Here is a 26382-nt window from a genome sequence, read left to right as displayed (position 1 = left end):
TACAGAAATACTTGTTTGGGGTCAGCAGATGGGGAAGGAGGATATAGTTGGGGAAAAAACCTATCTACTCTATAGATTATTTTAAAAAACAACCCACAAATGACAAAGTAAAACTTGAGAAAAATCTTCTTGGCTGAGAATTTAAAATGAGAAAAAATCACTTAAAGAAAGCTGACCAACACCACCTTTGATAGACAAAGGCAAAAAAATGGATTTATAGTTGGAGGAAGCTTGTGGTCAAAGAATTGTCTCCAACAGGGGATATCTGAAAACTAAGAACATTATTACAATTCACGCCAATTTTACAAATATAATGTATTTATTCTGAAGCAGAATATACTAGCAGACAAGCCAATAATTTTGCTTAATTAGAATGTTTAATATTTGCAAACAAATCAGTGGACAAAGGATTAATCTCCAAAATATATAAACAGCTCATGCAACTCAATCTTTAAAAAAACAACCCAATCAAAAAATGGGGAGAAGACCTAAATAGACATTTCTCCAAAGAAGACATACAGATGGACAAGAGGCTCAACATCACTAATTATTAGAGAAATGCAAATCAAAACCACAGTGAGGTACCACCTCACACCGGTCAGAATGGCCATCATCAAAAAAATCTACAAACAATAAGTGCTGGAGAGGGTGTGGAGAAAAGGGAACCCTCTCGCACTACTGGTGGGCATGTAAATTGATACAGCCACTACGGAGAACGGTATGGAGGTTCCTTAAAAAACTAAAAATAGAACTACCATACGACCCAGCAGTCCCACTACTGGGCATACACCCAGAGAAAACCAGAATTCAAAAAGAGTCATGTACCACAATGTGCATTGCAGCTCTATTGACAATAAGCCAGGTCATGGAAGCAACCTAACTGCCCATCGACAGATCAATGGATAAAGAAGACATGGTACATGTATATGTGATGGAATATTACTCAGCCATAAACAGCAACAAGATTGGGTCACTTGTAGAGACGTGGATGGACCTAGAGACTGTCATACAGAGTGAAGTAAGTCAGAAAGAGAAAAACAAATATCGCAGATTAATGCATGTAGGTGGAACCTAGAAAAATGGTACAGATGCACCGGTTTGCAAGGCAGAAGTTGAGACGCGGGTGTAGAGAACAGACGTATAGACAGCAAGCGGGGAGAGCCGTGGGGGGGGCGGTGCTGTGATGAACCGGGCGATTGGGACTGACGTGTGTACACAGATGTGTATAAAGTGGGTGACGAGGACCTGCTGTATATAAAAAAAGCGTAATGTACAACGTACCAAATGAAAATTCCCTACTGCAATTCTGTCTGAGCTCTTTTGTGACTGATTATTCTGAGAGTGGCTTAAGCAGCTGTTTCCCAAACGAGCCGAGTGATTGACTCTCGCCGCCGCATCCCGCGACGCAGATGTACCGTGCTGCAGACAGCCTAACGCGGCGATTCACTCAGCGGTGGGTCCCACGCCCCCAGGGTGAGTGACTCTCTGTCGCGGAGCGGCCGAGTCTTCTCAAGCGTGGAGGCGGGGAGGTGCGGCCCCTGCAGCCCGGGCCACCACGGGCCCCCGCCCCGAGGGCTCTCCTTCAGACTCTCCCTCGGGCTGAAGGGCCCCGGGAGGGGTCCTGGCCGCGCTCGGGGCGTCGCCCCCCTGCGTCTTCCGTCCCTCTTGGCGGGGCAGCTGCTGTGGCTCCGGGTCCCCCTCCAGACACCCCCTCACCAGCCCCCGAGGCTCTCAGGGCTGCAGAGCCGTGAACGCCCAAGGCCTCCTGTCCAGGACAGGAAACGCTCCCCACGTTAAGTTCCGTGGACCCAATCTATTCAGAAAGGCATCTCTCTCGAGTTTAAAAAAGGGAAATTTACTTGCCCTGTGCTACAGAAGTAAGAAAGTCAGATGTGTCCTTGAAGAGCCACTAACTTGCAACTTGAAGGTCCTATGATGCGAGGATAAGTACTGTTACGAGTACTTTCGGGACAGCAGTAAAAAAAGCCAGGTGGGTTTTGTAAGAGGCAGGACTCCACAACTCCTGCACCCTACGAATGACAGCTGATACCTGCATGAAATTGGCACCTGTCTTCCGGGAAGCCCTAGGATTTTCAAGATGCTCTCAGTGCCATCAGTCACAAAGCCACGTGTGGACAGCCACACGGACCATCACAGACCAGGCACGAGACGGGACAGAGTGGATGAGGGAGGAGCGCCGGCTCCCGGAGGTCGGGCTTTCAAGTCCCAGCAGACGAGGGACAGGGACCCGCCCACCCCCGTTCTAGTGCCTCGAACCCCAAGGGGGCTGGCAGGCCTCGCCTCCCCTCCCTGGACTGAGGCCTGGAAGGAAACCTGGGCGGGGCGGGGCTCTGGAAGGCCGCAGGGTGACGCCCGCAGCGGCAGAGGCACGTTGTCCCACGCCCCGTGAGCGGCAGGACCGCTGAGCACGTTCTGGGAACTCAGGCTCCCCCAGCACGCTCTCCCCTCCCCCGGCCCGGGGCTCTCCAGCGCCGCACGACTGGGCAGGCGAGCGCTGGGCTTGGGCTGAAACAGCGAGTTTTATTCATGGTGAGCGGCAGCGACGTTTAGGTTTGGCGACGGTGCGTTTGCATATTGTCTCGCAATTTTGGGTAGGATTTAAAAATCACGGGTTCGTTAACTATTCGGTAGAGGAATAATTCAGTAGAGAGGACGAGGAGGCAGCGCGGATCACTCTTCAGCAGCACCCAGCCTGGGGGAGGAGAAAGGAATCCTGGTTACCCGCTGGTTTACAATGGCCCCACCAGCCCTGGCACACGGGCCTGGGACCGGGACCCTGACGTGTGCCGTCTGTCGTAGGGGCCACGCCAGCAAGGCCCACGGTTCCCTTAGGAGTCTTAAGCGTGGCTGGGCTGAGGGTGACAGGTCGTGCCCTCCCCCCAGAACGACAACAGCAAGACAGGTGGTGTTGGAGGCGGCACCCTGTCCAGTGCCAAGTAGACAAGGGCAGAGACGGGAGGTGAAAGTACCCGTTTCCCGTCCTGGCTAAGGGGGACGCAGACTGTCCACACGAACTCTCAAAACTGGTGAACAATTCTGCTTCTCAAGTTCCAGAGCGGAAGTGAGTTGCATCAGTACCCGCTGAGGCTTAAAGAAGCACGGCCACAACCTCAGAGATCAAACGTTGGACTTAATTTTCAAAGGCCCGATGACATCGTTCAATTTTAACCTTTTATTTCCCTCAACTTTTACAAACCCCTAAATGCTTTTCGTAACGTACGTTAGGCTTTATTGGAACTTCACTCTGTGTAAAATGCGCAGAGAAACCCCCCCCCCCCTGAGGTTCTGACGTGTTCCCTTTAGACTGACAACTTTGCAGCTTTCAGTTTCCCATTTTAAAATGCTCCAAATCCATTCTGATTCGAGTAAAGTGAATTACTAAAATCATATCCAAGCACATAACAAAATAACTACTAAGTGCGAAAAGCAATTTCAGAAAAATGTTTGCAATTACCACCAGCAGATTCCTCAAGTAAATGGACAATTTAGGCTCAGAGTCATTTGTTTAAAAGGTGATTTGGTAACAAGTGGGTAAAGCACAGAGAGAAGAGCAGAGAAGCAGCAAAGAGGAGAAAACCCCCAAATCTTTACCCAATCTCACGCTGAGTCCAAAACAATCGGGACCACGGACACATTGGCTCCCAGTAAGGAGAACAGAGAGGTGGGGCGGAAGCGGCCTGGACCTCCGGGTGCCCATGCCCTTGCTCTGTGGGCTCAGAAGAGGCCTCGGCCAAAGCCACAATTAAGTCGATCCCAGAGCCCCGCGTCAAAGCCGTATTTCCTTGTTCCCCGCCGAATAAACGTTGTTATACACTGCTGCTTCTCTAGACCCTACCAGAGAAAGGCTTGTCGGCCGGAGCCTTTCGGGAGCTCTGGGCGGGGCACGGGGCATTGCACCTGGGGGAGCCCTCCTGGGAATACGGGGCACAGTCAGCCTGCACCTCCGAATTTTCCATGAGGCTAAGAAACTCCATCCCGATCAAGAAGATGCGTGTCCGGCTGGGGACCCACGTCTCGGGAACACAGATAGGCAGACAGTGACCAGAGACCCAGCGCACCTCCGACCTCAGGAAGAAGCAGAAGAGAAAAACCCGGCAAGTTCTATACCCCACAACATGTTACGATTCACTAAGTCTGCTACATGAATTCTAAAGTCGAACTTTTAAAAAAAACAACGAAACAACTCAAAACCAAAATAAATAGTGACTTGGAGCTTTTTATAAGATCATCCTCAAACTCTGAAACAAAGGGTGGTGAGTATGAATGGGCCAGCGGGCACGTCCTCTGGGACAGCTGAGTGCACGAGACCATCCTTTTCCGGAAGTAACGAATGCTTCACCCACACCCAGCTAAGCCACGACCTCTAACCTTGAGAGCCCGGCAAGCCGACCTCAGCCTTGAAAACCTGTGGCCAAGTTAAGTTTTCACACTCTGAAGCTCTAGGCCAAGGTCCAGAAAGTCTGGAGACATGCTTTTTCTGATAACGCCTAAGCCTCCGAGTGTAGAAAAACAAACGACTGGAGGAGACCACACCCCAAGCTGGCCCACTTGACTGAAAGGAAAGAAACAGCCCCAACCTCCTCTCAACAGACAGGGCTGGGTTCCGGTGTTCCTGGCTCACAGGACGGCACGATCTGCCAGAAAAATCAACAGGGCCTTTCTCCTCGGCACAGCCTGGTATTTCCGAGGAAACCCATACGATCTCAGATGTGACCGGTATCTCCGGTTCCACCAAAGCTGCGACGCCCTTTCGACATTTCAACAAAATACAGATATGAACACAGCTGTTTCCATTAAACGCTTGAACCTGGCTTCGCCCCAAGGATACGGACCGTCCTTGGACGCTGGCTGTCATGAGGGTCTCTTAGCAAGTCCACGCCCGGCACGGCCAGTCACCAGAGAGAGACGAGAGACGCTACAGGCCAGCTTCCCGCACACAGCTGCTGCCCCACCAGCCCCGTCCCCGTCCCCGTCCCCTCCGCCTCCAGGCACGCCGGGTTCCCGCACGCCCAGGCGCCAGCAGCAAGAGGATCAGAGGGTCAGGCGGCTCGGCTGCCGCAGCTCGCTCGACGGGGCCCTGAACTCGCAGACCAGAGCCCGCCCCACGCCCCCTGTAAGGACCGAGGCCCGTGCGCTGGACGGCCGCTGCCGCCGGAGCACCAGGGCGGCCAGGGACGCCCAGAAAAGCCCGGGGCCCGGCAGCCTGAAGCTCCCTGACCTGAGACTCGGGGAGCTAACAGGCGAGAGCTGGTTTACAGGTCGGAGGGGCTCCCGAGACGCAAGCGGCGCGCCGGGCCCCGGGGACCCACCTTCACGAGCGCCGCCACCAGGATGCCCAGGAGCGCCAGCAGCAGGAGCCCGAGTCTCCCCTTGTTGAACCGTTTCAGGAAGAACAGCTTCGCCCAGTCCACCTTCGACTGGCTGTTGGGAGGGTACCGGAGCTTGTTCGCGCCTTCTCGCTTCAGGCTTTTTAATAAACAGGGACGCTGATGCGAAAAAGTATCGAAGCTGTGTTTTCCGTGATACGCTCCCATCCCACTGGACCCTGAAATAAAGGGAGAGACGAGACGGGCTCCGCTGTGGGTGACGGCGCTCCTCCCGTGCACACGGCGGCCCGGCTGCACCCCTCCACCAGCGCACGTGGCTCTTCCCGGGACGGTCCGCCCCGTGAGCCGCGTGAGCCCGTTCCCACCGCCGCACGTGCCCGAGCCGCTGCTCCCTCAGGCTCCTGGAAGGAGGTCCGTCAACCAGCGAAGCAGCTGCAAGGACTGCGGATGCGGGGCAGGGGGCGGGTCAGAGGCGGGCCCCAGGCAGGGGCGGCGACCGCGAGGGGCCTCACCCACGCCTCCGAAGGGCAGGGAGCTGAGCATGAAGTGCATGATGACGTCGTTGCCCGTGACGCCCCCGCTGGACGTCCTGTCGATCATCCGCTTGATGAGCTGAGGGCGAGAAGGGACAGCGGCTCCGGGTCAGCCGCCCCGGCCCGGGGCCCACACCCTCCTCGAGGCGGGGGGCGGCGAGCGGGACCCGGACGACCTGCAGGGCTGGGCCCGCGCACCCGGTGCTCGACGCCTGGCGCTCGACGCCCGGGACCACAGCCAGGGCCCTTCTTACCAGGGCTGGCTCAGGCTAGAGTCCAGGTTTTAAAAACTGTTACTATTTCTCTCTCTACCTCTGCTTTCAAGGATAGCACGTGATTAGCAAGGATCGTTTCGTTTCTATGAAATGTAAAAAACATTCACGGTTCCAGAGGTAGCATCCCAGTTCTGAAGGAGATCGCTGGTTGGCCCAGGACCTGAAGGGGCACGAAATGTCACCTGCCCTGGCCGCTGACCCACCAAGCCCTCTGTAGCAAAGGTCACTGCTGACTGTACCGAGCCTGACCCGCCGCCCCGCGCCTGGGCCGCAGACCGCGGCTCCCACTCTGTCCACCACTGCCCGTGGTCATTTCAGCCGTCAGGCCGCTGCGCGCCACTAAGCCGTTCCTAGCTGAGCCCCGCACGTCCGGTCTCCCTGGACGGTCTGTAGAGATCGGCACCGCGCCAGCATCGCCGGCTCTAGAAGCTGCCCCGAGACCCGCTGTGTGGCCCCGGCAGAGGCTCTACAGAAAACACCTGCTGTGGGAACTCCTCGACCTCACCTGGCTGCACCCTCCCTTCCGAGGTTTCCCCTTTCTTCAGAGGCTCCTGGCCTGCGGGCCCACCTTGAGGCCACTGTCCCTTAGCAGCAGCCAGTCACCCCGAGGTGCGTACAGACGGGCCGCGTGGAGAGCGCCAGCGGGGCTGCTGGGCCTGGGGTGGCGTGTGGTCTGCCGGCCCGGCTGGGACGGCAACACCACTCCAACCACAGAGCCACGTGGCTGGACGAAGCCAAGTCCGAGGCTTCCCAGGCGCCTCCCTCAGCAGCGCCAGAGACACTGCCCCGCAGGCCGCAGACGCTGCGTGGGTGAGACGGGGCTCCACCGCAGGACGCCCTACGGGTCAACGGCAGGAGTGCTTCTGGTGCTGGCGTTCAGACGCCTCCCAGTGACGTGGCAGGTGACTGTGAGTCACCTGCCCCGAGGACTCAGCTCTGACCCCAGGGAGTGAGGGAAGGGTCACAGCCATAGCCCCAGGGCCTCGTTAGCCAGGACTGGGGGACTCTGGCATCAGGTGAAATAATCAGCATTTGCTTTACAGCAGAGGAGGAGCGTGGCTCCGGAGAGCGAGCTGCTGGGACGCTTACCTGAGTGTTACGAGAAAACACGTAGAAAGCCAGGGGCTTTTCGCGTTCATTTATGAATTGTATGGCTTCATCTGCATTCTTCACAGGCACTATTGGAAGAATTGGTCCGAAAATTTCTTCCTGCATCACTTTGGTTTCAGGGTCCACGTCAGTGAGTACCGTTGGGGCTGAAAAATGAAAGCGCTCAAGCGGAAGACAGAAATGCCAAACTCTCACCTCACGTCTTGCTCACTGGGTCGCCCACCCTTCCCCACTCCCACCCAGGTGCCATCTACTGAGACAAGTCCCACGTACGCGGGAGAACCGTGCAGACATTACACCTCCACGCGTGTGCATGAGGGATCCTTGTGCAAACCCGGGGGGGGGGGTACGGGCCTGAGTAAATCCTATGCATGTTTAACCCTGTCCGGCACCACATTCCTACGTCCTTCTGTGGACAGGCCCTCCTGGGAGCGCAGAGGGCCGCTCGGCGGGTCACACCAGTACAGCTTCTCGATAGAAGTGCGTTCCCGCCTGTGATCTCTTTGATCTTGATTACAACCGCGTCAGGTTCAGAAAACGTAACGAAATGGTGGGATTCCCTAAGTCTTATCTCAGCGTTCCGTCCACCCTGGGGAAGGACACAGACAGGAGGGCGGCGTGGGTCCTGGAGAGCTTTGTGGGGTGTCTGGTGTCCACACCAAGAAGTCCCCAGGCCGCGGTGCTCGGGGAGGCCCTGCGGACAGGCCGGAGGGTCGACTACAGGAGAAGACACCTGACGGAACAAGCGTGCTCTCGCCTCCACCCGCGGTTACGACCGGGCTGTCCTGGAGGCGTGGCACAGGGCGGCTCTCTCCAGCACGCCCAGGGGTACAGAAGCCGCTGCCTCACATCCGCCGCCTGCAGCTTCCCTGGGCCAGAGGTGTCCATCCCCCTCTGCAGAGCCACGCGCTTAGGTGAGGTGACCCTGACCAGGTCGGGGGAAGCTTCTAGCTAGCCGGAGCCAATCACGGCCGACCTTCCCTGTCACCGCCGATGGGCAGAGGCGGGCAGTCAGCATGCTGGGCCGGCACGACCCAAAGGTGAACCCCCGCGGCCCTGGGGGTGCCACGGAGCCACTGAACTAACGGGCCGAGAGCATACTTTTCTCTGTACAGTTTAAGTCCCTTAAGTTCTGTTTTTTGAAAAGTTGGGGTTTTGGGTGATGATGAGAGGAAACAGGTAAAAAGATTTGTGGAGCAGCTTTTTCGCCAACTTCATGTGTGATCTTTTTTTTTTTTTTTTTTTTTTAATAAGTTTATTTATTTATTTATTTTTGGCTGCGTTGGGTCTTCGTTGCTGCGCGCGGGCTTTCTCTAGTTGCGGCGAGCGGGGGCTACTCTTCGTTGCGGCGCGCGGGCTTCTCATTGCGGTGGCTTCTCTTGTTGCGGAGCACGGGCTCTAGGTGCACGGGCTTCACTGGTTGTGGCTCACGGGCTCAGTAGTTGTGGCTCGCGGGCTTAGTTGCTCCACGGCATGTGGGATCTTCCCAGACCAGGGCTCAGACCCGTGTCCCCTGCATTGGCAGGCGGGTTCTTAACCACTGAGCCACCAGGGAAGCCCCATGCGGGATTCTTCTCTCATCTTAGGTGTTTAGAAAAGTGTGTTTAAAATTCAAAAGTGATACATACTCATGGCAAAAAAAAACAAAGAACACAATAAGAAAGTAAATAACGAGGTCAAGCATGATAGGTGAAAACATTCTTTCTGGAACGGTACTGCTGTTGGCTAGCTGTGCAATTGTGGCTGAGCTATTTCCCTCTCTGGGCTGTTTTCCCAGCCATAAGCTGGAAATAATTACAGAGTCTGGTTCTGCTTCTCAAGGTTGCCAGGAAGAAAAAATTAGATAAAATATGTGTGTAAATACAAACAACTAAGTAGAGTTACTCAGCACATACATATATAAAATCATCTTGAACTCGCTTATAACAAATCAGTATACCAGAAAGCAGTATTTAATAGCTTATTAAACACTCTATACCTAAGAGTTTATTCAGTGTCGGTAAAGAGTGTCAATAAAAACTGTTAAGTTGCCCCTCCCTACAGGACGAGACGAGTCTCCGTTACCTATGTAGCGTGTGGCCTCATCGGTCTCCCCACCGAACGCTATCCTCTGTCCTTCAAGCAAACTTCGTATCCTCTTAAAATGACGAAGATTGATGATCCTTTCGTAGTCGGGGGATTCTTTTATATTTTCTCCATAAAATTCCTGTTTAAAACAGTAGTATCTAGTTGTCACCAAAGACCCATATTTTCATTTCTTTAATAATTATAAAATTCACCATGGCCCCAGATCTGGTTTTGTATCCTCACAGAATCCAACCCCCCAGCCGGCAAGTCCTTTGACGGTAGTAGACCAAGCTCTGTGGCAGATCAAGGACAGGAGTTAAAGCACACACGCCGACACAAGTCTCCCATTCTCCACGGTCTCGGGGGGTTGGCACGGGTCCCTCCTGGGGGTGGGCACAGAGCAAGTCGGGGGGCCTCGCCCCGTGTCAGGGCCACACGTGCGCTTGCCTTTCAGCTCTGGCTGCTGTCCTGCGAGGAGCCGGGTGGTGGTGGCAGAGGCCCTGTGACCTGCGAAGCCTAAAACACCGACCGCGTGTGTTTTTCCCCTTTTGCAGAAAGGGTTTGCTGAGCTTTGCGCTATTTCCTCGTGTTAGCTCTTCTCTGGACTGGAACTTGCACCAGTCACAGATAACCGTGAAACCACTCAAAAGATCCAAACACAGTTTTGGTCAATGAACCAGAGTGAGAGAGCCTCCGAAGCCGGGCAGCCGAGCCCCGCGGGAGCTCTCAGTCTACTCTCCAGCGGTACTGAGCACCGTCCACCCCCCGCGCCCACCTCGAACCCGGGAGGTAGGAAGCTCCCGGGCAGCGTGTTGCAATGCATGTTCTTGGGCCCACGCCAGAGCCACAAGAGTGGTTTCAGTGCTGGCCGCACCTCAGAATCACCTGGAGACCCCAGCCCAGCTGAACCACAGTCTTCGGAGGGGGAGGACTGGGAGCTTTCCTTAAACGGCCCCTAGTGAACCTCAGTGGAGAACCTCGGAGACGAGAGAACACGTGCCTCCTGGAAACCCAGTTCCTCACAACTCTCACCCGAGCACGTTCCCTGCAACCCCAGTGCCTTCCCAGAGTCGGGCCAAGCTCCCCTTTCACGCTCTCCTTGTCTGGCCCCGCCACGGTCCCGCCACGGACGTCCAACCTCCACGCCACCTCGCTGCTCACCTACGTCACTCCTGGTGTTCCGGAGCCTCCTTTCAGGGCTCGGTCAGCACCCGGCGAGTGAACGACGGCTGTTTACATCATCTCTCCACCCAGGGGGCTCCCACCGCTGAACTGCCACAGCCTCACCCCTTCCTTCTTCCCGTCCCAGTCCTACGCTCCTTCTGGCTCAGCTCGGGACACCACCGTGTAGCCTTCCCTGGTCCCCTCGCTAGAGATGGCCATTTGAAACGCCCTCAAAGACGGATGGCCGCGTCAAGAGTGCACGCTCCTCGAAACTGCTGGCCTCTCTAAACCACTGGCACAGCCGAGAACCAATAACCTTGATCGCCGCAGCTGTGGCGAGTGGGCCGTGGCCACACCGCAGAGGCCTCGCGACGTTCTCCCTAAGCCACACAACAGCTACCGAGCTTTTTTTTTAAGGCCCGTTCTACACCCAACCAGTTGCGCCATCAGCAAGTCAAGTAGACGGTGTGAGCGTGTGTAGCACCGGTCTCACCCCGCTACCACGTTCTACGAGAGCACTTTTCACTAGCCAGGAAATTAGCTCAGTCACGTGCTCCTGGAATGTTGCCGGGTGGGGGGTGGGGAAGGCGATGCCCCCTGCAAACAGCTGATTTCACTCTGTATCCCAACGAGACCAGCGGACCCAGAGGTGGGAAACACGAACCTTCACGGCCTCCTTCACCTTCTGCACGATCAGGTCCTGGAGGGACGGCTCGCAGAGCACGTAGTCGGGGGCGATGCAGGTCTGGCCGCAGTTCATGTACTTGCCCCAGGTGATGCGTCTGGGAAGAGCACCAGCAGCCAGAGTTCAGTCGCCACGCGCCTGTCACACACTTCGGCGCTGTCTGAATGTTTTTCAGCTAGCTGTCAAGACTACTGGTACATAAACATATTTGGTAATCTTGACTAAAAGAATGTTTTGAAAACTCATCTCTAAATCGGTTGGTTGGAACTGAGAATGCATTTTCAACTGGCGTAGACTCGTCTACAAAGCAGGGAAAGCGTCATGCCAGTTCATGGGAAACGGTACTTTATACGCAGGGAAGCCACTGCCTGCAGCGGGAAAAGAGAAAAACAGCCTCCCGACACCCTCCTCCTCCTGCCACCCCGGCCAAGAGGACATCTGGGAGGACAGGGGTTCCACAGACACCACGGCTCCTGCTGTGGCTTCGTCCTGCTGCAGGACGCCAGGTACAAGCGGGACCAGAAGCCCTCCCTGATCTGGGACGCCGCGCCTGGGCTAGGACGGCAACCCACGAACCGGGGTCCCCTGTCGCAGCAAGTAGACGTCTGTCACAGAGCCAACCCGGAGCCCGGCCCGCGCTCCCCGCGCCCCACCCCGCTCCCCGCGCCTGAAGGGAGGGAGAGCCACGCCGTGGCAGCACAGTCAGCTGTGGCTTTGGGCGCTTCCTGTTGGCTGAACTGATTTAGCGGAGACAACCCGAAACCTTGCGTCTTCTAGCTCTCAGATGCAAGATGCTATTATTCTCAGTTAAAAGATGAGAATTATCGGTTTTATCAATAAAGGAGCTCAGTTAAGAGATCGGCATAATGCCCTTTCTCTGGAAACGTAAAGATTTTATTAGGCACACAGGATCCTTGGCATTATCTACTTCCCGGATCAGCCATCAGCGGAACAGTAAAACTTCTTGCCAGGCCTATCATCTAGAGAACAGAAATAGCTTTTCCTCTTCCTGAGGGCAACCGTGTGATGTCACAGCCTCGTGTTCACCTCCTCCGGCTGTGGCACCAGAGGCGTGGTTTGCGAACGCGTTCTGGTCCCTGTGAGGACATCAACCTGCAGTGCCCAGCGAGGGGGTACGGGGGGCATGCCAGCCCGCCGGGGGAGTCCAGATAACCAGTCTCACCTGCAGGCGACGTCCAGGTCACAGTCCTTGTCAACGTAACACGGACTCTTCCCTCCCAGTTCAAGGGTCACCGGGGTCAGATGCTTGGCGGCGGCCTCCATGACAATTCTTCCCACAGCGGTGTTTCCCGTATAGAGAATGTGGTCAAATCTCTGCTTCAGAAGCTCCGTGGTTTCCTCGATGCCACCATTAACAACCGCGTACAGGTCCTTCAAGAAAGACAGACGAGCACTTGCATCACCGAAGGAACCCTATTGTCTGACGTAAACACGTAACATTCAGTGAAACCAGGAAAAGGTGGAGACTGGCCCCGGGAAACCACGAGGCGGGGGCTGGGCGAGGGGAGGGTTGTGGGAACGTGGCCGCTGTCGGTGACCACGGGCCAGGCCCCCGGCGCGTCCACCCGGACGTCGTCTCCGCACTCGGCTCAGCGTGGGGCGCAGGCCGCGGGGGGCACCGAGTAACTGCGGCCCGAACGTGCGCAAAGGCCGCCAGGGGAGCGCTGCCAGGGGCACGTCCGGGCTGCACCTGCGCCCCGTCATCCTCCAGCTCATGTGCCTGCGGGCGGCCGCCCGACGCCGCCGAACCTCAGCCCCCTCTTGTGGTGGCGGCGCGTCCCGGGGCTTCGCACTGAACCCTCGTGGGCGCCGTGCGGCCGTCCGCAGCTATGGCGCGAGAGGGCGCGGCAACGGTGAGAAGAGCAGCGGCGGGGCACCAGGCCCAAGCCGGCTGGCGGGCCTCGCGTTTCCCCTCCGCCTCTGCTCACGGCTCACCGGCCCGACAGGCATCTCGAGCTTCCGCTTTTGCCTCCGCCCGAATCCACACAGCCTGTGTGGTTGGTCCCCAACAAGCCCGGGGAGGCGGGGCCGGGATGGCGCCCCCCGTCCGGGCGGAGGGAGACCGTGAGGCATCTGCCCTACCCCGCTGCCCTCACCGCCCTTCTGCACCGGGTTCCCCAGGCCCCGCGACAGCGCTGCTCTGCGGCCGCCGTGGCGGGGATAAGGCGACACAGGGCGCGCGGCTCCCCCAGGGGCCGGAGCTGGCCTGTAGACCGCTGTCAGAAAACGCGGCCCGCGACGCGAGTGACGCTGCACAGCTGCGTCTCCCCGGCGCGCACCGAGGGCGCCTCCGCGCAGAGCTGACGGCCCCCGTCCACGGGGCGCCACTATCTCCTCCCCGGGGGGCACCAGACCCCTGCTTCGGGCATCGTCTTTTCCCCACGGCTTGCGATACTCTTTTTTTTTTAAGATTTTTTTTTTTTTTTGATGTGGACCATTTACAAAGTCTGCATTGAATTTGTCATAATATCGCTTCTGTTTTTTGTTTTGGTTTTCTGACCGCGAGGCACGCGGGATCCCAGCTCCCCGACCAGGGATCGGACCCGCGCCCCCTGCACTGGAAGGTGAAGTCTTAACCACCGGACCTCCAGGGAGTCCCAGCTTCCGATACTCCTAAGTGCCAGCACTGTAACCCTGAGCGAGGGTCCGTACTCGGGCAGGAGGCCTTTTCGTTCTGTAGTTTTCAGGCCACAAACATGCCCGTTTAAATGCAGACGTGTGCTCACGTAACTGTACCTCATGAAGGGCACCCGCACGGCACCGGCCCCTCATTAAATAACTCACTAAAGGGACACACCTAAAACCATGTCGGATCAAAGGTGAATTCGAAATGCCAAATGGCAGTTGAGGCTCTGTTAATAGCAGGGGTGCCGCTAAAGCCACGGGCCTGACCAAACCGTGTAACTGCCGTAGCTGAACTATTCCACGGTTTTTTGGAACTTAACTTCTCTTGTGAAGCCAGCCGCGGGAGGCTGAGGGAAGATGAGTGTGGGGAGGCCTGACCACCGATGACACAAGCCAGCATGAAGAGCAGAGCGTGTTCCCCACGACAGACAGACGTGCCAGACAGACAGACGTGCCAGAGAGGGGGCAGGGCCCTCTTACCTGGTCTAAGTACTGAGGGAGGAGCTTAGCCAAGACCTTGGCTGTATTTTCACTTACTTCAGAAGGCTTGATAATCACAGCATTTCCTAAACAAAGCAAAAAGCAGGACAACGGTGTCTAGTGCTTGAGGGATTCTAACACCCACGAGACGTGCTCCTGTGGGCGGCGCAGGCTGAGGCTGAATTCCTCTGTTACCTCCGGCCCTGCGTTCTGCCTTCCTCACCACAAGCGTGGGCGCTCGGCTCACTGCCTCCTTCCCAAAGGCTAACTCCTCGGTGCTCACCGCGGAGGCCCTTGACCAGAGAGAGGCCCCAGCCAGGCTCCCCCAGGCCTCTGGCCTTCTCTCACTGTTCTCACCCCCACCCTTGGAGTGTCCTTTTGCCCTGGGATTATTGCCCAAACAAGCTTTGCCAACATAAAGCTGTTGCACTGGATCCTGCTTAACTGAGAAATGAATCCCTTGGCATTTGCTGCAGAGCCAAGCAAGCATTACTCCCAGAGCCCTAATTTGAATGAAGAAAGGGGTCAGACAGAATCAACTGATTCATCCAGAGCCAGAGGTGGTGGCGACTGAAACCACATGACGCTGCGGACGTCGGACTCCAAACCTGGGCCCGTGGACTCGTGCGTGCCTCTACACCCTCACGGGTTCATCCCCCAGGGCTCCAAGCAGCAGCCCCCCCCACCCAAATCTCTGGAGCCCACTGAACACGTGATAATAATGTTTATGAATTCTCAGCACACTGCTGGCGTAGACCAAGGCAAGCCACCACAGCAAATGCACTTCACTAACCACTACCCTTAACGCATGCCCAGTTTCAGGGAATGCGCTTCTCGAAGGCGGCATGAGGACGGAAGCGGACACCAGACCTGCAGCGATGGCCCCTATCAGAGGCTGGACGGTGAGGACAAAGGGGTAGTTCCAAGCTCCGATAACCAGCACGACCCCCAGGGGCTCTGGCTGGACGTACGCCTCGTCCAGAATGGTGAGCAGGTTCTTCTGGGCTGGCTTAGCAGCAGCCCATTCAGGAAGCTTCTCCAGCACGAGATCGATCTCCCCAAGCACGGTGATGACTTCTTGACTGTATGCGTTGAACTCACTCTGTTACAAGACGGTCACAGTTAACCTTCGTGGGTATGACACACTTGGCCCTGAATGTCAGAAGCATCGGGCCAGGGGATCCCCTGACGCTCCAGTAGTTAGGGCTCTGTGCTTCCACTGCAGGGGACACGGGTTTGATCCCCGGTCGGGGAACTAAGCCGTATGGCAATGCAAATTTAAAAAAAAAAAAAAAAAAAGCATCAGGACAGGCACACCTGTCAGACTAGCTGGTTTGCCATGCAGATTCCTGTGTGTCCTCCGAGCCCACAGTAAGAACTTGCTAATTCCCTTCTTAATATATTCAATCCCTTTAAATCCTTCTTTACTGATCCAAGCCATTTAAAGTCAGGCTTAAACGTTAACTCTTTCACGCAGGCTTCCCTAATTAATAATGGGGTGCCTTGATCACACTTTATAAACCACAGTCATTATGCTTTCCCCTATATCTTAACATTTCAGCCTTAATACGCTGGCTTAAAACTATAGTCCCACTTTATCTGTGCCTGTTTTGTTTCCCAACCAAACTTAAAGCCCTCAAGGGCGAGGAATTTATTGTACTTCTGTAGTAATCCTATATATACACCCTCAGAAATGCTGTGGAGTGAATGAATCAGACTTTTTGGGGCATCTTACTTAAATCCACCTTGGCTATTTGATATCACAGCCCCTCTCCACCAAAAGTGCTATACAGGAAGCTTTAGAGTGCCTGTTGTCACTACTGATGTTACTACCCCTCAAAATAATCTTCTGGGGGGGAGGGGCCGAAGGAGCCTGGCAAAGCCAGAGCAAGGCCTTGTTATCCCTAAAAGGAAGAGAAAAATTAAAAACAAAATGGTAACAACAGTGTTATAAAACATAGGGGACTATTTTTAAATCCGAAACACTCCCCCAAGCCCTTGCTACTCAAAGCGTGGTTCCAAAACAGGGCAGCTTGGCACATCACCTGGGAGCTTCTTACAAAAACTCGGGCTCTCAGACCCCCGCCCCCCAGACCCAGTGAAGCATCGTTTGCATCGTAACAAGGTCCCCGGGTGACTCGCGGGTGCACAGATCTGACACCTAACATCATCGAGGGAAATCTGAGCGCAACGACGACAAGCAAAACCCTGTGTCTGTATAAGAAACCGCAAAGTTAAAAGACAACTTCCTTCCGACTCGGAGGAAGAGGCCTGCAATACACGAAGCGGACGAATGACCCAAATCCAGGGGAAGGGAAAGGGCCACAGCTGCCCGCGGAAAGGGGGCAGGCCGTGCAGCGCAGGTCCCAGGGGCGCACCTTGCTCAGGTCGGCGGCAATGGCCGCCAGGATGTCCCTCTCGCGCTCCTGCACCATCGCGCGCAGGGCCTCGAGCTGCCGCCGCCGGAACGTCAGGGGGCGCGAGCGGCCGGACCCGAACGCCGCGCGAACCCGCTGGACCTCGCGCTCCATGGCCAGTCCTGCGGGGACAGGGGAGATCGGGCGCCGTGGAGGGTGAGCGGGGCCGCCGGGCGGTGCCTCTCCATCCCCGCCCCCCGACCCCGGGCCCAGCGACCCCGGCCGCACCTGAGTCCAGCCGCCGCACTCGCTCAGCTGAAGCTAACTGTCCAGCCACCGCCCTGAGAGCCCGGGTCAACCCCGAGCCGCGCGCCGATTGGCCGGCGTGGCCCACGTGACCTCCGCCGGCCGGACGCCACGCAGGCCCCGCCCCTAGGAGTCGGCAGGCGAGGGCGTGAGGACGGCGGGGCTGCTGGTTGGGCTGGACCGGAGCGGGCTGGGGCCTGTGTCCGCGGTTACGGGCCCGCGGTCACGACCCCGCCGACTGGTCCCCGCGCCCAGCGGCTCAGGAGGCGTCGCCCTTCCGCCGCGGCGCCCCTCGGCCCGCCCGGCCCTCTCCCTTCCAGCTCGGAGCCGCGAGGACTCGGCGCCTAGGTGAGTGCCCCTCAGCAGCCCCGCCCCCACGCCCTCCTTTACCCTTTACCAGCCGCTCTCCGGGCCCCCCCCCCCAGGTCCCTGCCCCCTCCCTCCCTAGAGGGGCAGCTAGCTCGGACCCCCCTCCTGCGCCCACGTGACAATGCCCGCGGCAGCTGGGTTCTCGCCTCGCTCTCCTCTGCACCTGCGGAGATTGCAGGAACTCCTTTTGGCTCGCACCTGATTTGACTTGGGCTTTATCAGCTTGTCACGTGGTTGTTTATCTCGTGCATCTGCTTTCGCCACTCAGGGAAAGAATGCGTTATCCAGAAGTGAAGGACTCCACTTTGAAGGTGGGGATGTCTCTCCCCTTCCTGGGACGCCGATACTCCCTCGAAGGTGAGCTTCCCTCCCAGACGCCAGGGTCGTGCTGGCTCGCTGTCTCTTTTGAAACCCTGAAGGAATGTATCCTGTCGTCCTGTTAGATGTGTTCTTTGTCCTGACAAGATACAAAACTGTGTTGAAAACCATGCTTCGCCAGAGCGCTTTCCTCCTTGGTGGAGACTGCGCTCCTGGGCTGTAGTCCTCAGTCTGGCCAGGAAAAAAACCCCTCTTTTAGTCTTACGATAAATTGTTTATTGATTACCTGGCCTCCACACTCAGCAGTCATTGCGGAGTCATCTTCTGGAGACAGCGTGTTTGCTTGTTGGCCATCTCCCTGTATTCCTCTGGTTTTCCTTTTCCCTCCCTGCCCAAGTCCTCTGGGTTTTTTCCTTGCTGGACCTTTCTCCCCTTCCAGGCCTCCTGACGTGTTCAGGTGCCTGAGGGCTCAGTCCTTGGACCTCTTCTCTTTCCACAGTCACAACCTCATCTAATCCCGTGCGTGGTGGTCAGAGAAGATTTTTTTTCTTTCTTTATTATTATTCTTTTTTAGAAGATTTAAAATCCCATCTGGCCCCACCCTTTCCTCTGAACTCCAACCAGTATGTTCAACTCTATCCCACTCATACTGGGATTCATAATAGGCATCTTAAAGGTAGCTGTACAGAGAACTGTTGGTTTCTCTTCGTCCACGAGACAAATAACAATGCACGCCTCCACCAGTGTTCTCAGTCTTAGTAAGTGGTACCATCCTGCATTCCGTTTCCTCAGGCCAAAGTCCTTAGGGTCATCCTGACTTCTCTTTGGCCCGAGTTTCAAAACATAATAAAAATACCAGTGGTTTTCCAGTTGAAGGACAACTGGTCATGTATGTATTTGTCAATTAAAAGAAATAATAGGGCTTCCCTGGTGGCGCAGCGGTTGAGAGTCCGCCTGCCGATGCAGGGGACGCGGGTTCGTGCCCCGGTCCGGGAGGATCCCACGTGCCGCGGAGCGGCTGGGCCCGTGAGCCGCGGCCGCTGCGCCTGCGCGTCCGGAGCCTGTGCTCCTCAACGGGAGAGGCCGCGGCAGTGAGAGGCCTGCCTAGCACAAAAAATAATAATAAAGAAATAATAGTATGTCATTTTAACAGGACGGTTACAAACGCTCGGAAAGTTTTTACAACACTGGCCATAGAAAGAGAAATATATCATAGTTGCTGAGGTTGTTTGAGTTTTCTCTATTTGTTATGTACGTGGAAAAAAAATCTATGAAAATTATCGTATCACAGTAACATTGGAACATAGTTTATTTCTTTATAGAATAAAATACATGTTATTAATTTTAAAAATGCCAGTGGTTGAAGACAAAAAATACCAGTGGTTGAATTCAACCACTTTCGCCCTAGTTCAAGCCATAATCATTTTCACCAGCACTTTATGTAGCATCCTACTGGGTTTCCTGCTTCTACTGTGGACTTGGTGAAGGTTATCTGTCGTTTTTCAGCCCTCCACTTGCCCTTTTATAATCTGTCCCACAGACACCCAGAGTGTGTGAACTATTTTTCCGGATTCTTCTGCCAGCTAGCTTCCAGTGAGTTCTACTAGTAGGAGGCGTGAGCAGAATCAGAAGGTGGAGGAGGAAAGCAGATTTCTGCTCTGGAGTCAGCAGTGTGGCAGTTGCTGGGTGTTTCTGTAGTGGAAGAGGAGCTGGGATGATGCCTTCCTTGGCCAAGGTGGCCCCTCTTTAGGAGATACAGGACGACAGTGACAGCATCTCCAGGTGGCACCGGTGCTGGTGCAGCTCCCCTGGGTTCCTTCCGGCCAGGGGAATTTTCAGCAGCTTCTCATCTGTGGTATCACCCCATGCGTTCTCTTACCTCTCTTACTCTTCAGATCCCCTCCGCCTGCAGTAACTGGAGTGGGTTCTCTTTTCACGGCTGGATCCTGACTGATACGCTTTGCTGCAGCCATTCTGCACCCAGCTGTCCGTGATCCTTTCACAAGACCCTTGACCCTGTTACTTCGCTGCTCAAAGCTTTCCAGTGGCTTCCTGTGACAGGTAGAACGAAACCCAAAACACTCGACTAGCCGTCCACGTCCTGGCCTGCAGCCTCCTCTCCAGCCTCAGTTTGTATGACTCTCCCACTTAGCAGAGGGCTTGTCCTGCTGTTCACAGAGCGGGAAGCACACCTCCGCTTCGCGGCTTTTGCACTCTGCTCTGTCCTTGGCCTGGAGTGCTCAGCTGAGAGGATTCCACCTCTGCTTAAACGTAACCTCCTTAAAGAAGCCTTCACTGACAACCATTTCTGAAATACCAGGCTCTGCCACTCTGTCCCTTACCCATTTGTCTGTGCCTGTCTTTCGTGTTCAACCTAGTGTCGGTACCAAGCAAAGAATCTGGTTGGTTGTAGGTACTCTGTAAATATTTATTGAACAAAGGAATGGTACGGTCTCAAGTACTCCAGCCTCCGTGTCTTGCAATGTCCACGTTTGTGGCTTTCTCAACAGGCACAGTAGTTTGAGAGTTTTTTAAAGAGATTCTTAGTGAAGGAAGGAAGGTGGCGTGACCATCAAACTCTCCTTCACCTTCTTCCTTGCCTTCTTTTGGCCAAAACAATGAAGTCCACATGGAGATACCATGGTGATCTTGCTGGTAAAGGGGAGGTTGCTGGTGAGCAGGCCTTTTACCTTCCCGGGAGAAGCTGTAGCTTCCAGCACACGCCTGTGTGTAAGCCAGCTTCACACCCGAGTGTTGTCTGTGCGCCGTAGGCCCACGGGCTAAGGTCAGTGCAGGGCTCTCCCTCGGTCCCGGAGGAGAGCGTTCCCCTGAACCCGTCCCTAAGCCAACATGGAGGAAAGCCAAGTAGCAATTACAAACGCTGGATGCTATTTTCTCTCTTCACCTCCTTCTCTCCTAAAAGTGAAAATCCTCTTTGGATTTCTTTCCATGAGCAAACACAGGTACTAATGTAGGTCTTTAATAAAAGCACAGTGGTGTAAAGCAGACTTTCAAAAAGTGGGGGACAGTGAAGGGGACGCGGGTTCGTGCCCCGGTCCGGGAAGATCCCACGTGCCGCGGAGCGGCTGGGCCCGTGAGCCGTGGCCGCTGAGCCTGCGCGTCCGGAGCCTGTGCTCCGCAACGGGAGAGGCCGCAACGGTGAGAGGCCCGCGTACCGCAAAAAAAAAAAAAAAAAAAAAGTGGGGGAAACCTGTTTCTGGAACCGTGTGGCAATGTTTAAACTGGCTCATAGCTAATAAATGTTATGTAAGGGACTAGGTAAACTGACATATGACTCATGGCACAATGTTTAAAAAAGTAAATAATGAACAGAATTCCAACGTGAAAATAGGCAATCTAAGGCATGATATCAAAGTAGCATCTAAGGCAGGTTAATCTCTGAGCAGCAAAGGGCTGCGTCTCCTGCTGAGGATTAGACAGGAGGCTCTTAAGAAGAATCTGTCGTGATTCTAATGGCAGCATCACCAAGGGTTTGAGGCTGCCCACTCCTGAACATTTTTTTTTTATTAACTGGAGAAATCAATTGATGGCATTTTGGGGGGCGTATTTGAAAACCACATCCAAATTCTTTTTGTGTGTGTGTAATTTTTAAAATTGAAGTAGAGTTGATTTACAGTGTTGTGTTAATTCTTGTTGTACAGCAAAGTGATTAAGTTATATATATACTTTTTTTTTTTTTTTTCTTTTTGCCACACAGCTTGTGGGATCTTAGTTCCCCAACCAGGGATTGAACCTGAAGTTTCTTCACTGTGGGTGGTCCACTCTGTGACCCCTCCCCGGTGCGGGTGGCCCAAGCCTGACCATTCAGCCCTCCCAGAACTTTGCTCAGAACTATCATGAGAGAGACACGCTTTCCCCATGGGCTCACCAGCTGTGCAGATGGTAGAACCCTAGAGCCACGTGTAGCTAATTTGTTGGCACTCCAGGGGAAATGACTCGCTGAGAATAAAGCTGATACCGAGGAAGGCAGAGCTCAGAGACCAGTCCTGAGAAGATCGTTTGTGTTCAGTTAAGGCTCAAAGTTAAAAGCACCTCTGTGAAGGACACCGTCACAGTTCCCGTCATAAACCAGTCAGTTTCCAAAGGTCAGGGACCCAATGTTTGAGTTGAATTGTTTTGCCACCGAGAGACCTGAACATGATAGAGAGACATGCCACATTGCACTTAATTCTGTTATCCAGGTCCTCAGACTAATCCACGATGGGGTAAAAGGAGGTACAAATGTTAACATTTGTTGGAGACAGTAGTTAGGCAAGAAAAAGGATTAAAAGGGGTCCGAATCGGAAAGGAAGAAATAAAATTTTCTTTATTATTATCTCGGTCCAAGACCGGAAGCCATCTGTGTTTTCATAAAATAGGTGCTTTCCTGGCAGTCAGCGTCTGTGTTCAAATATCTCAGGAGCATTTGAGAAATGCTAGCTTCTGCTCAGGCATGCTTTTGTCATTTTCCTTGTAAAGAGTATCGTGCTACATTGTATCCTTTCGCTGCTGTCGGATGCCTTCTCTTTCATTGCATAATCTAAAAGGTGGTTTATGTAGAGAGCTGTTAATGATTGTGAATTTTCTATCTTGTTACAATTCTGAATTCCTCTTGCTGTTGGCAGTAGTTTTCAGATGATTCTCATGGATTTTCCAAGGATACAATCCTATTGTCTACAAATAATCTTATAATTTTATATTCTCCATTCCAGATGTTATTCCCCTGATTGCTTTTGCCTGCCTAAACACCTGCAGCAGAACAATAAATTGTCCTGGTGTTAGTGGAAATGCTTGTCTTGTTTAGGACCTCAGAGATAGTGCTTCTGATGTTTCTCTACCAAGTAGCTTGTTGGATTTGGGGCTGACATACACACAGTTGACGCCAATAATCAATAAACGATCTGTATTCAGGAACAGATGAGAGTTTTTATTTGAGGCAAGATGAGGGCTAGAGACTGGGAGACACAGATTCAAGAAGCTGTTCTTGTTTTCTGCCAGACTACAAAACGGGGGAGGCTTATAAAGGCAAAAACCACGAAGCTGCGTAAGCTGTTTGTCAAGAGTTAGTATTGGAGCTGACGAGAAGGAAGGGTGCTTGTTAAGCAAGGATTGGCTGGGGTTGAAGTGGTTGCATAGTTACAAGGGGAGACCTTGATATCATAAGGTTGCAGCTGCTGGCAGAGATTATTTTGAGAACGGCTGTTGGTGTCCTTGGGTCTGATACAGTGCAGAAAATTCAAGTTCTCGATGATGCAGGAACGTGTCTGAAACCACATCCACAAAGGCCACCCAGCTCCATGCCGGAACCACAGTTACTCCGTCTTGATTTTTAAATGGTCTTAAATATGTCATCAAAGCATTCACAAAGACACACATAAATAAGTTTATGTGTGCATTTTTTTTTTTTTTTTTAATGGTACGCGGTTCTCTCGCTGTCGCGGCCTCTCCCGTTGCAGAGCACAGGCTCCGGACGCGCAGGCTCAGCGGCCACGGCTCACGGGCCCAGCCGCTCCGCGGCACGTGGGATCTTCCCGGACCGGGGCACGAACCCGTGTTCCCTGCATCGGCAGGCGGACTCACAACCGCTGCGCCACCAGGGAAGGCCATGCATCGTTTTTAAAACAACGTTCAGGAGGTATCCATGGAGTCTGCTTTACTGAATGTTTCCAACAAGGATGGTTGAGGATTTTGTCAGGTGGCCTTTTAGTGCCTATAGAGATGATTCTAGCGTTGTTCTCCTTAGATCGATTATGATGATAAGTGATAGCACTTGCTTTCCTCATACAGAACAGTCCTGACGGTTGTGTGCTACTCTTCCAGCGGGCTGCTGGACTCTGTTAATATTTTATTCAAGAATTTTGCAACGATAGTTATGAGGGAGATTGGTCTGTACTTTTATCTTGTATGTAATCTTTCTAAGGGTTGATATTAATAGCATTAATGTCACATTCATAACATAAAGAGAATTGAAATTATTTCCTGTTTGGATGCCCTGAAACAATCTACGGAGTATAGGAATGATCTGTATTATGAGGGTTTGGCTAAATTCTATGAAACTGTCACGTGGGTGTTTTGGAGGACTTTGTTACAGCTTTTACAACTTCGTCTCTGTAATCAGTTTGTTTAGACTTTATATCTTTTGCGGGGGGGTCAACTTTGGAAAATTATACATATTTTCAGAAATCTATCCATTTTATCAAGATTCTAAATGTACAGAATTGTGCAAAACAATCTATCTTGTGCTTTTGGGGTAAGTTGTTGATTGTGCGTTCTGCATCTCTATCCACATCTGCAATTTCTATGGATTTCCTCAGTAACGATAAGTTGTGTTTGTGGCAGAAAATAGTCTGATTCGAGGACTGACCGAATGCTGTCGTATGTATGCAAGTAGCTCCTTTTGCTCTGTGTCAACCAGTGCATTTTTACCGTGTAAACAATTTTGAATCTGTCCCCATTGCTCTGTGAAATTTTAATCCTGCAGCTGTCGTGAGAGCCTTCTGTGTCCACACAAACAGAGGTGCTTAGTTCCTTATCCTGACTTTTTGGAAATGCTGTCATGTGATGGCTTAATGAGTAACTGTCCTCAGTGTCATGTCTCTTTTGATGACCAGTTCAGGCTGGGAGCCTGTGGGGTATCTGGTCAGTATCAAGCAGGATTTCATCCTTCTCTGTTTGGGGCACAGAACTGCCGAGTATTTATCACGGTCTCATCCCTACCAAGCACCGTCGTCGACACCAGGGAAATACCGTTTAACCAAATAGCCAGAGCCTCTGCCTTCTGAGCTGCTGGGGTTTCTCAATTCAGCTTAACTTTATAAAAGCAAAAAACATAAAACCCTCGACTCTGTTAGACACTAAGCTCTTTAGAATAAGAACACGTCAGATTTCCCTCTTTGTCTATAAAAGTGCTTCTCGCTATTGGACTTATTTAGCAGCTACTCAGATTTGTTAGATAAGACTTTTAAACTATTAATCACACATTAACAATGTGGAAGTCTTGTGAAAATACATACATATAATGATGAAAACTAAAATTACCTCTAGTTCATGCCTCAGATATAAAACCGGAGATATTTCAATGTATTTTAAAATTATTATTTAAATACATTAAATTATTTAAATAAATAATTATTAATATTATAATAAATAAATATTAAATAAATTATTTAAAATTATTATTATTATTTTAAAATTATTATTAAAATACATTATTCAATGTATTTTAAAATTATTTTTCTCCCAGTATTTTTTCTGTTATTCACAAAAGTGGGGTTATACTGAATATGTGATTTCCCCCCGTCCCATGTTAAGGACATAGTTTTTAGTAATTGTCTAGTATTTCCTTGTATCGTTTATTTAATGCTTCCCTAATAGTGGACATGTGAATCGCTCCCCTTTTATTTCTTAATTGAAGTACTGCTGATTTACAGTGTGGTGTTAATTTCTGCTGTAAAGCAAAGTGACTCAGTTGTGTATATATTTATATACATTCTTTTTTATGTTCTTTTCCATTATGGTTTATTCTAGGATATTGAATATAGTTCCCTGTGCTGTACAGCAGGACCTTGTTGTTTATCCATTCTTTGTGTAATAGTTTGCATCTACTGACCCCAAACTCCCAGTCCACCCCTCCCGCCCCCCGCCCCCCCCACCTTGGCAACCACAAGTCTGTTCTCTGTGTCTGAGTCTGTTTCTATGTTGTAGATGAGTTCATTGGTGTCACAGTTTAGATTCCACATGCAAGTGATATCAGATGGTGTTTGTCTTTCTCTTTCTGACCTCACTTAGTATGATCATCTCTAGGTCCATCCATGTAGCTGCCAAAGGCATGATTTCATTCTTTCTTATGGCTGAGTCGTATTCCGTGGCGTATATGCACCGCGTCTTTATCTGTTGTTCCTCTGCTGATGGACATTTAGGTGGCTTCCGTGTCTTGGCTGTGGTGAACAGTGCTGCTGTGAACATAGGGGTGCGTGGATCTTTCTGTATTAGACTTTTGTCTGGGTACGTGCCCAGGAGTGGGATTGCCGGATCATGTAGCAACTCTATTCTTAGTTTTTTGAGGAGTCTCCTTACTGTTTTCCATAGTAGCTGCACCAGCCTGCATTCCCACAGACAGCATTTTCTCCACACCCTCTCCAGCATTTGTTACCTGTTGACGTTTTAACGATGGCCGTTCCGACCAGAGTGAGGTGGTGCCTCGTTGCAGTTTGGACTTGCGATTCTCTAATGATTAGCGATGTTGTAAGTTGCCCCTCTTTATTTTATTTATTTATTTATTTATTTTTTTGCGGTATGCGGGCCTCTCACTGTTGTGGCCTCTCCCGTTGTGGAGCACAGGCTCCGGACGCACAGGCCTAGCGGCCACGGCTCACGGGCCCGGCCGCTCCGCGGCACGTGGGATCCTCCCGGACCAGGGCACGAACCCGTGTCTCCTGCATCGGCAGGCGGATTCTCAACCACTGCGCCACCAGGGAAGCCCTGCCCCTCTTTAAATAGCATTGCGACGAGCGTCCCAGGTATACGGATTGTTAGCGACATTCCCGAGACTCCTGAGGATGGATTCCTAGCAGTGGAATCAGCCCCTCAGAGGTACAGACGGTCCACCCGTCTGCTTCTCCACTCGAGAGGCTGGTCCAGTGGAATGGCCAGGAGTCCACGGGAGGCCCAGCCTCAGTGACCCCTTGCCAACGTGGGGCCCCAGACATGTGAGCAGCTTAGCCG

General features: G+C 52.9%; 1 protein-coding gene and 1 long non-coding RNA gene across 3 annotated transcripts in view; one reads left to right on the top strand and one right to left on the bottom strand.

The window, feature by feature from the left end:
• Positions 1–1834: 1834 nt before the first annotated feature.
• ALDH3A2 (aldehyde dehydrogenase 3 family member A2) lies at positions 1835–17051 on the bottom strand. The gene is made up of 11 exons (XM_059048448.2): positions 16954–17051; positions 16687–16847; positions 15179–15410; positions 14309–14394; positions 12366–12574; positions 11162–11279; positions 9331–9472; positions 7246–7412; positions 5861–5960; positions 5331–5566; positions 1835–2713 (listed from the first exon to the last, which is right to left on the bottom strand). The coding sequence occupies exons 2-11, from the start codon at positions 16837–16839 to the stop codon at positions 2699–2701; spliced, it is 1458 nt and encodes a 485-aa protein (XP_058904431.1). The 5' UTR covers positions 16840–16847; positions 16954–17051; the 3' UTR covers positions 1835–2698.
• LOC136793187 (uncharacterized) overlaps positions 16957–26382 on the top strand; it is a 62227-nt gene continuing 52801 nt past the window's right edge. Inside the window, exons 1-2 of one of the 2 annotated variants that reach the window (XR_010838145.1) lie at positions 16957–17319; positions 17609–17697. This is a non-coding gene — a long non-coding RNA (uncharacterized lncRNA). The remainder of the gene's footprint in view (positions 17320–17608; positions 17698–26382) is intronic. The other variant, XR_010838144.1, reaches the window with a different exon arrangement.

The sequence above is a fragment of the Kogia breviceps genome, chromosome 19 (genome assembly GCF_026419965.1).
Source record: "Kogia breviceps isolate mKogBre1 chromosome 19, mKogBre1 haplotype 1, whole genome shotgun sequence".
Lineage (NCBI taxonomy): Eukaryota > Metazoa > Chordata > Mammalia > Artiodactyla > Physeteridae > Kogia > Kogia breviceps.
The sequence above is the reverse complement of the archived record's forward strand: the minus strand, read 5'-3'. Positions and strand labels throughout refer to the sequence as shown.

What these genes read in the sequence shown, in the direction of transcription:
- ALDH3A2 (XM_059048448.2), bottom strand. Translation starts at nt 16,839, where the DNA reads ATGGAGCGCGAGGTCCAGCGGGTTCGCGCGGCGTTCGGGTCCGGCCGC. An exon ending in TTGCCGCCGACCTGAGCAAG is followed by an intron (nt 15,411 to 16,686) that starts GTGCGCCCCTGG and finishes GTCTTGTAACAG; the next exon opens with AGTGAGTTCAACGCATACAG. An exon ending in TGAGGCCACACGCTACATAG is followed by an intron (nt 7,413 to 9,330) that starts GTAACGGAGACT and finishes TTCATTTTTCAG; the next exon opens with CCCCAACGGTACTCACTGAC.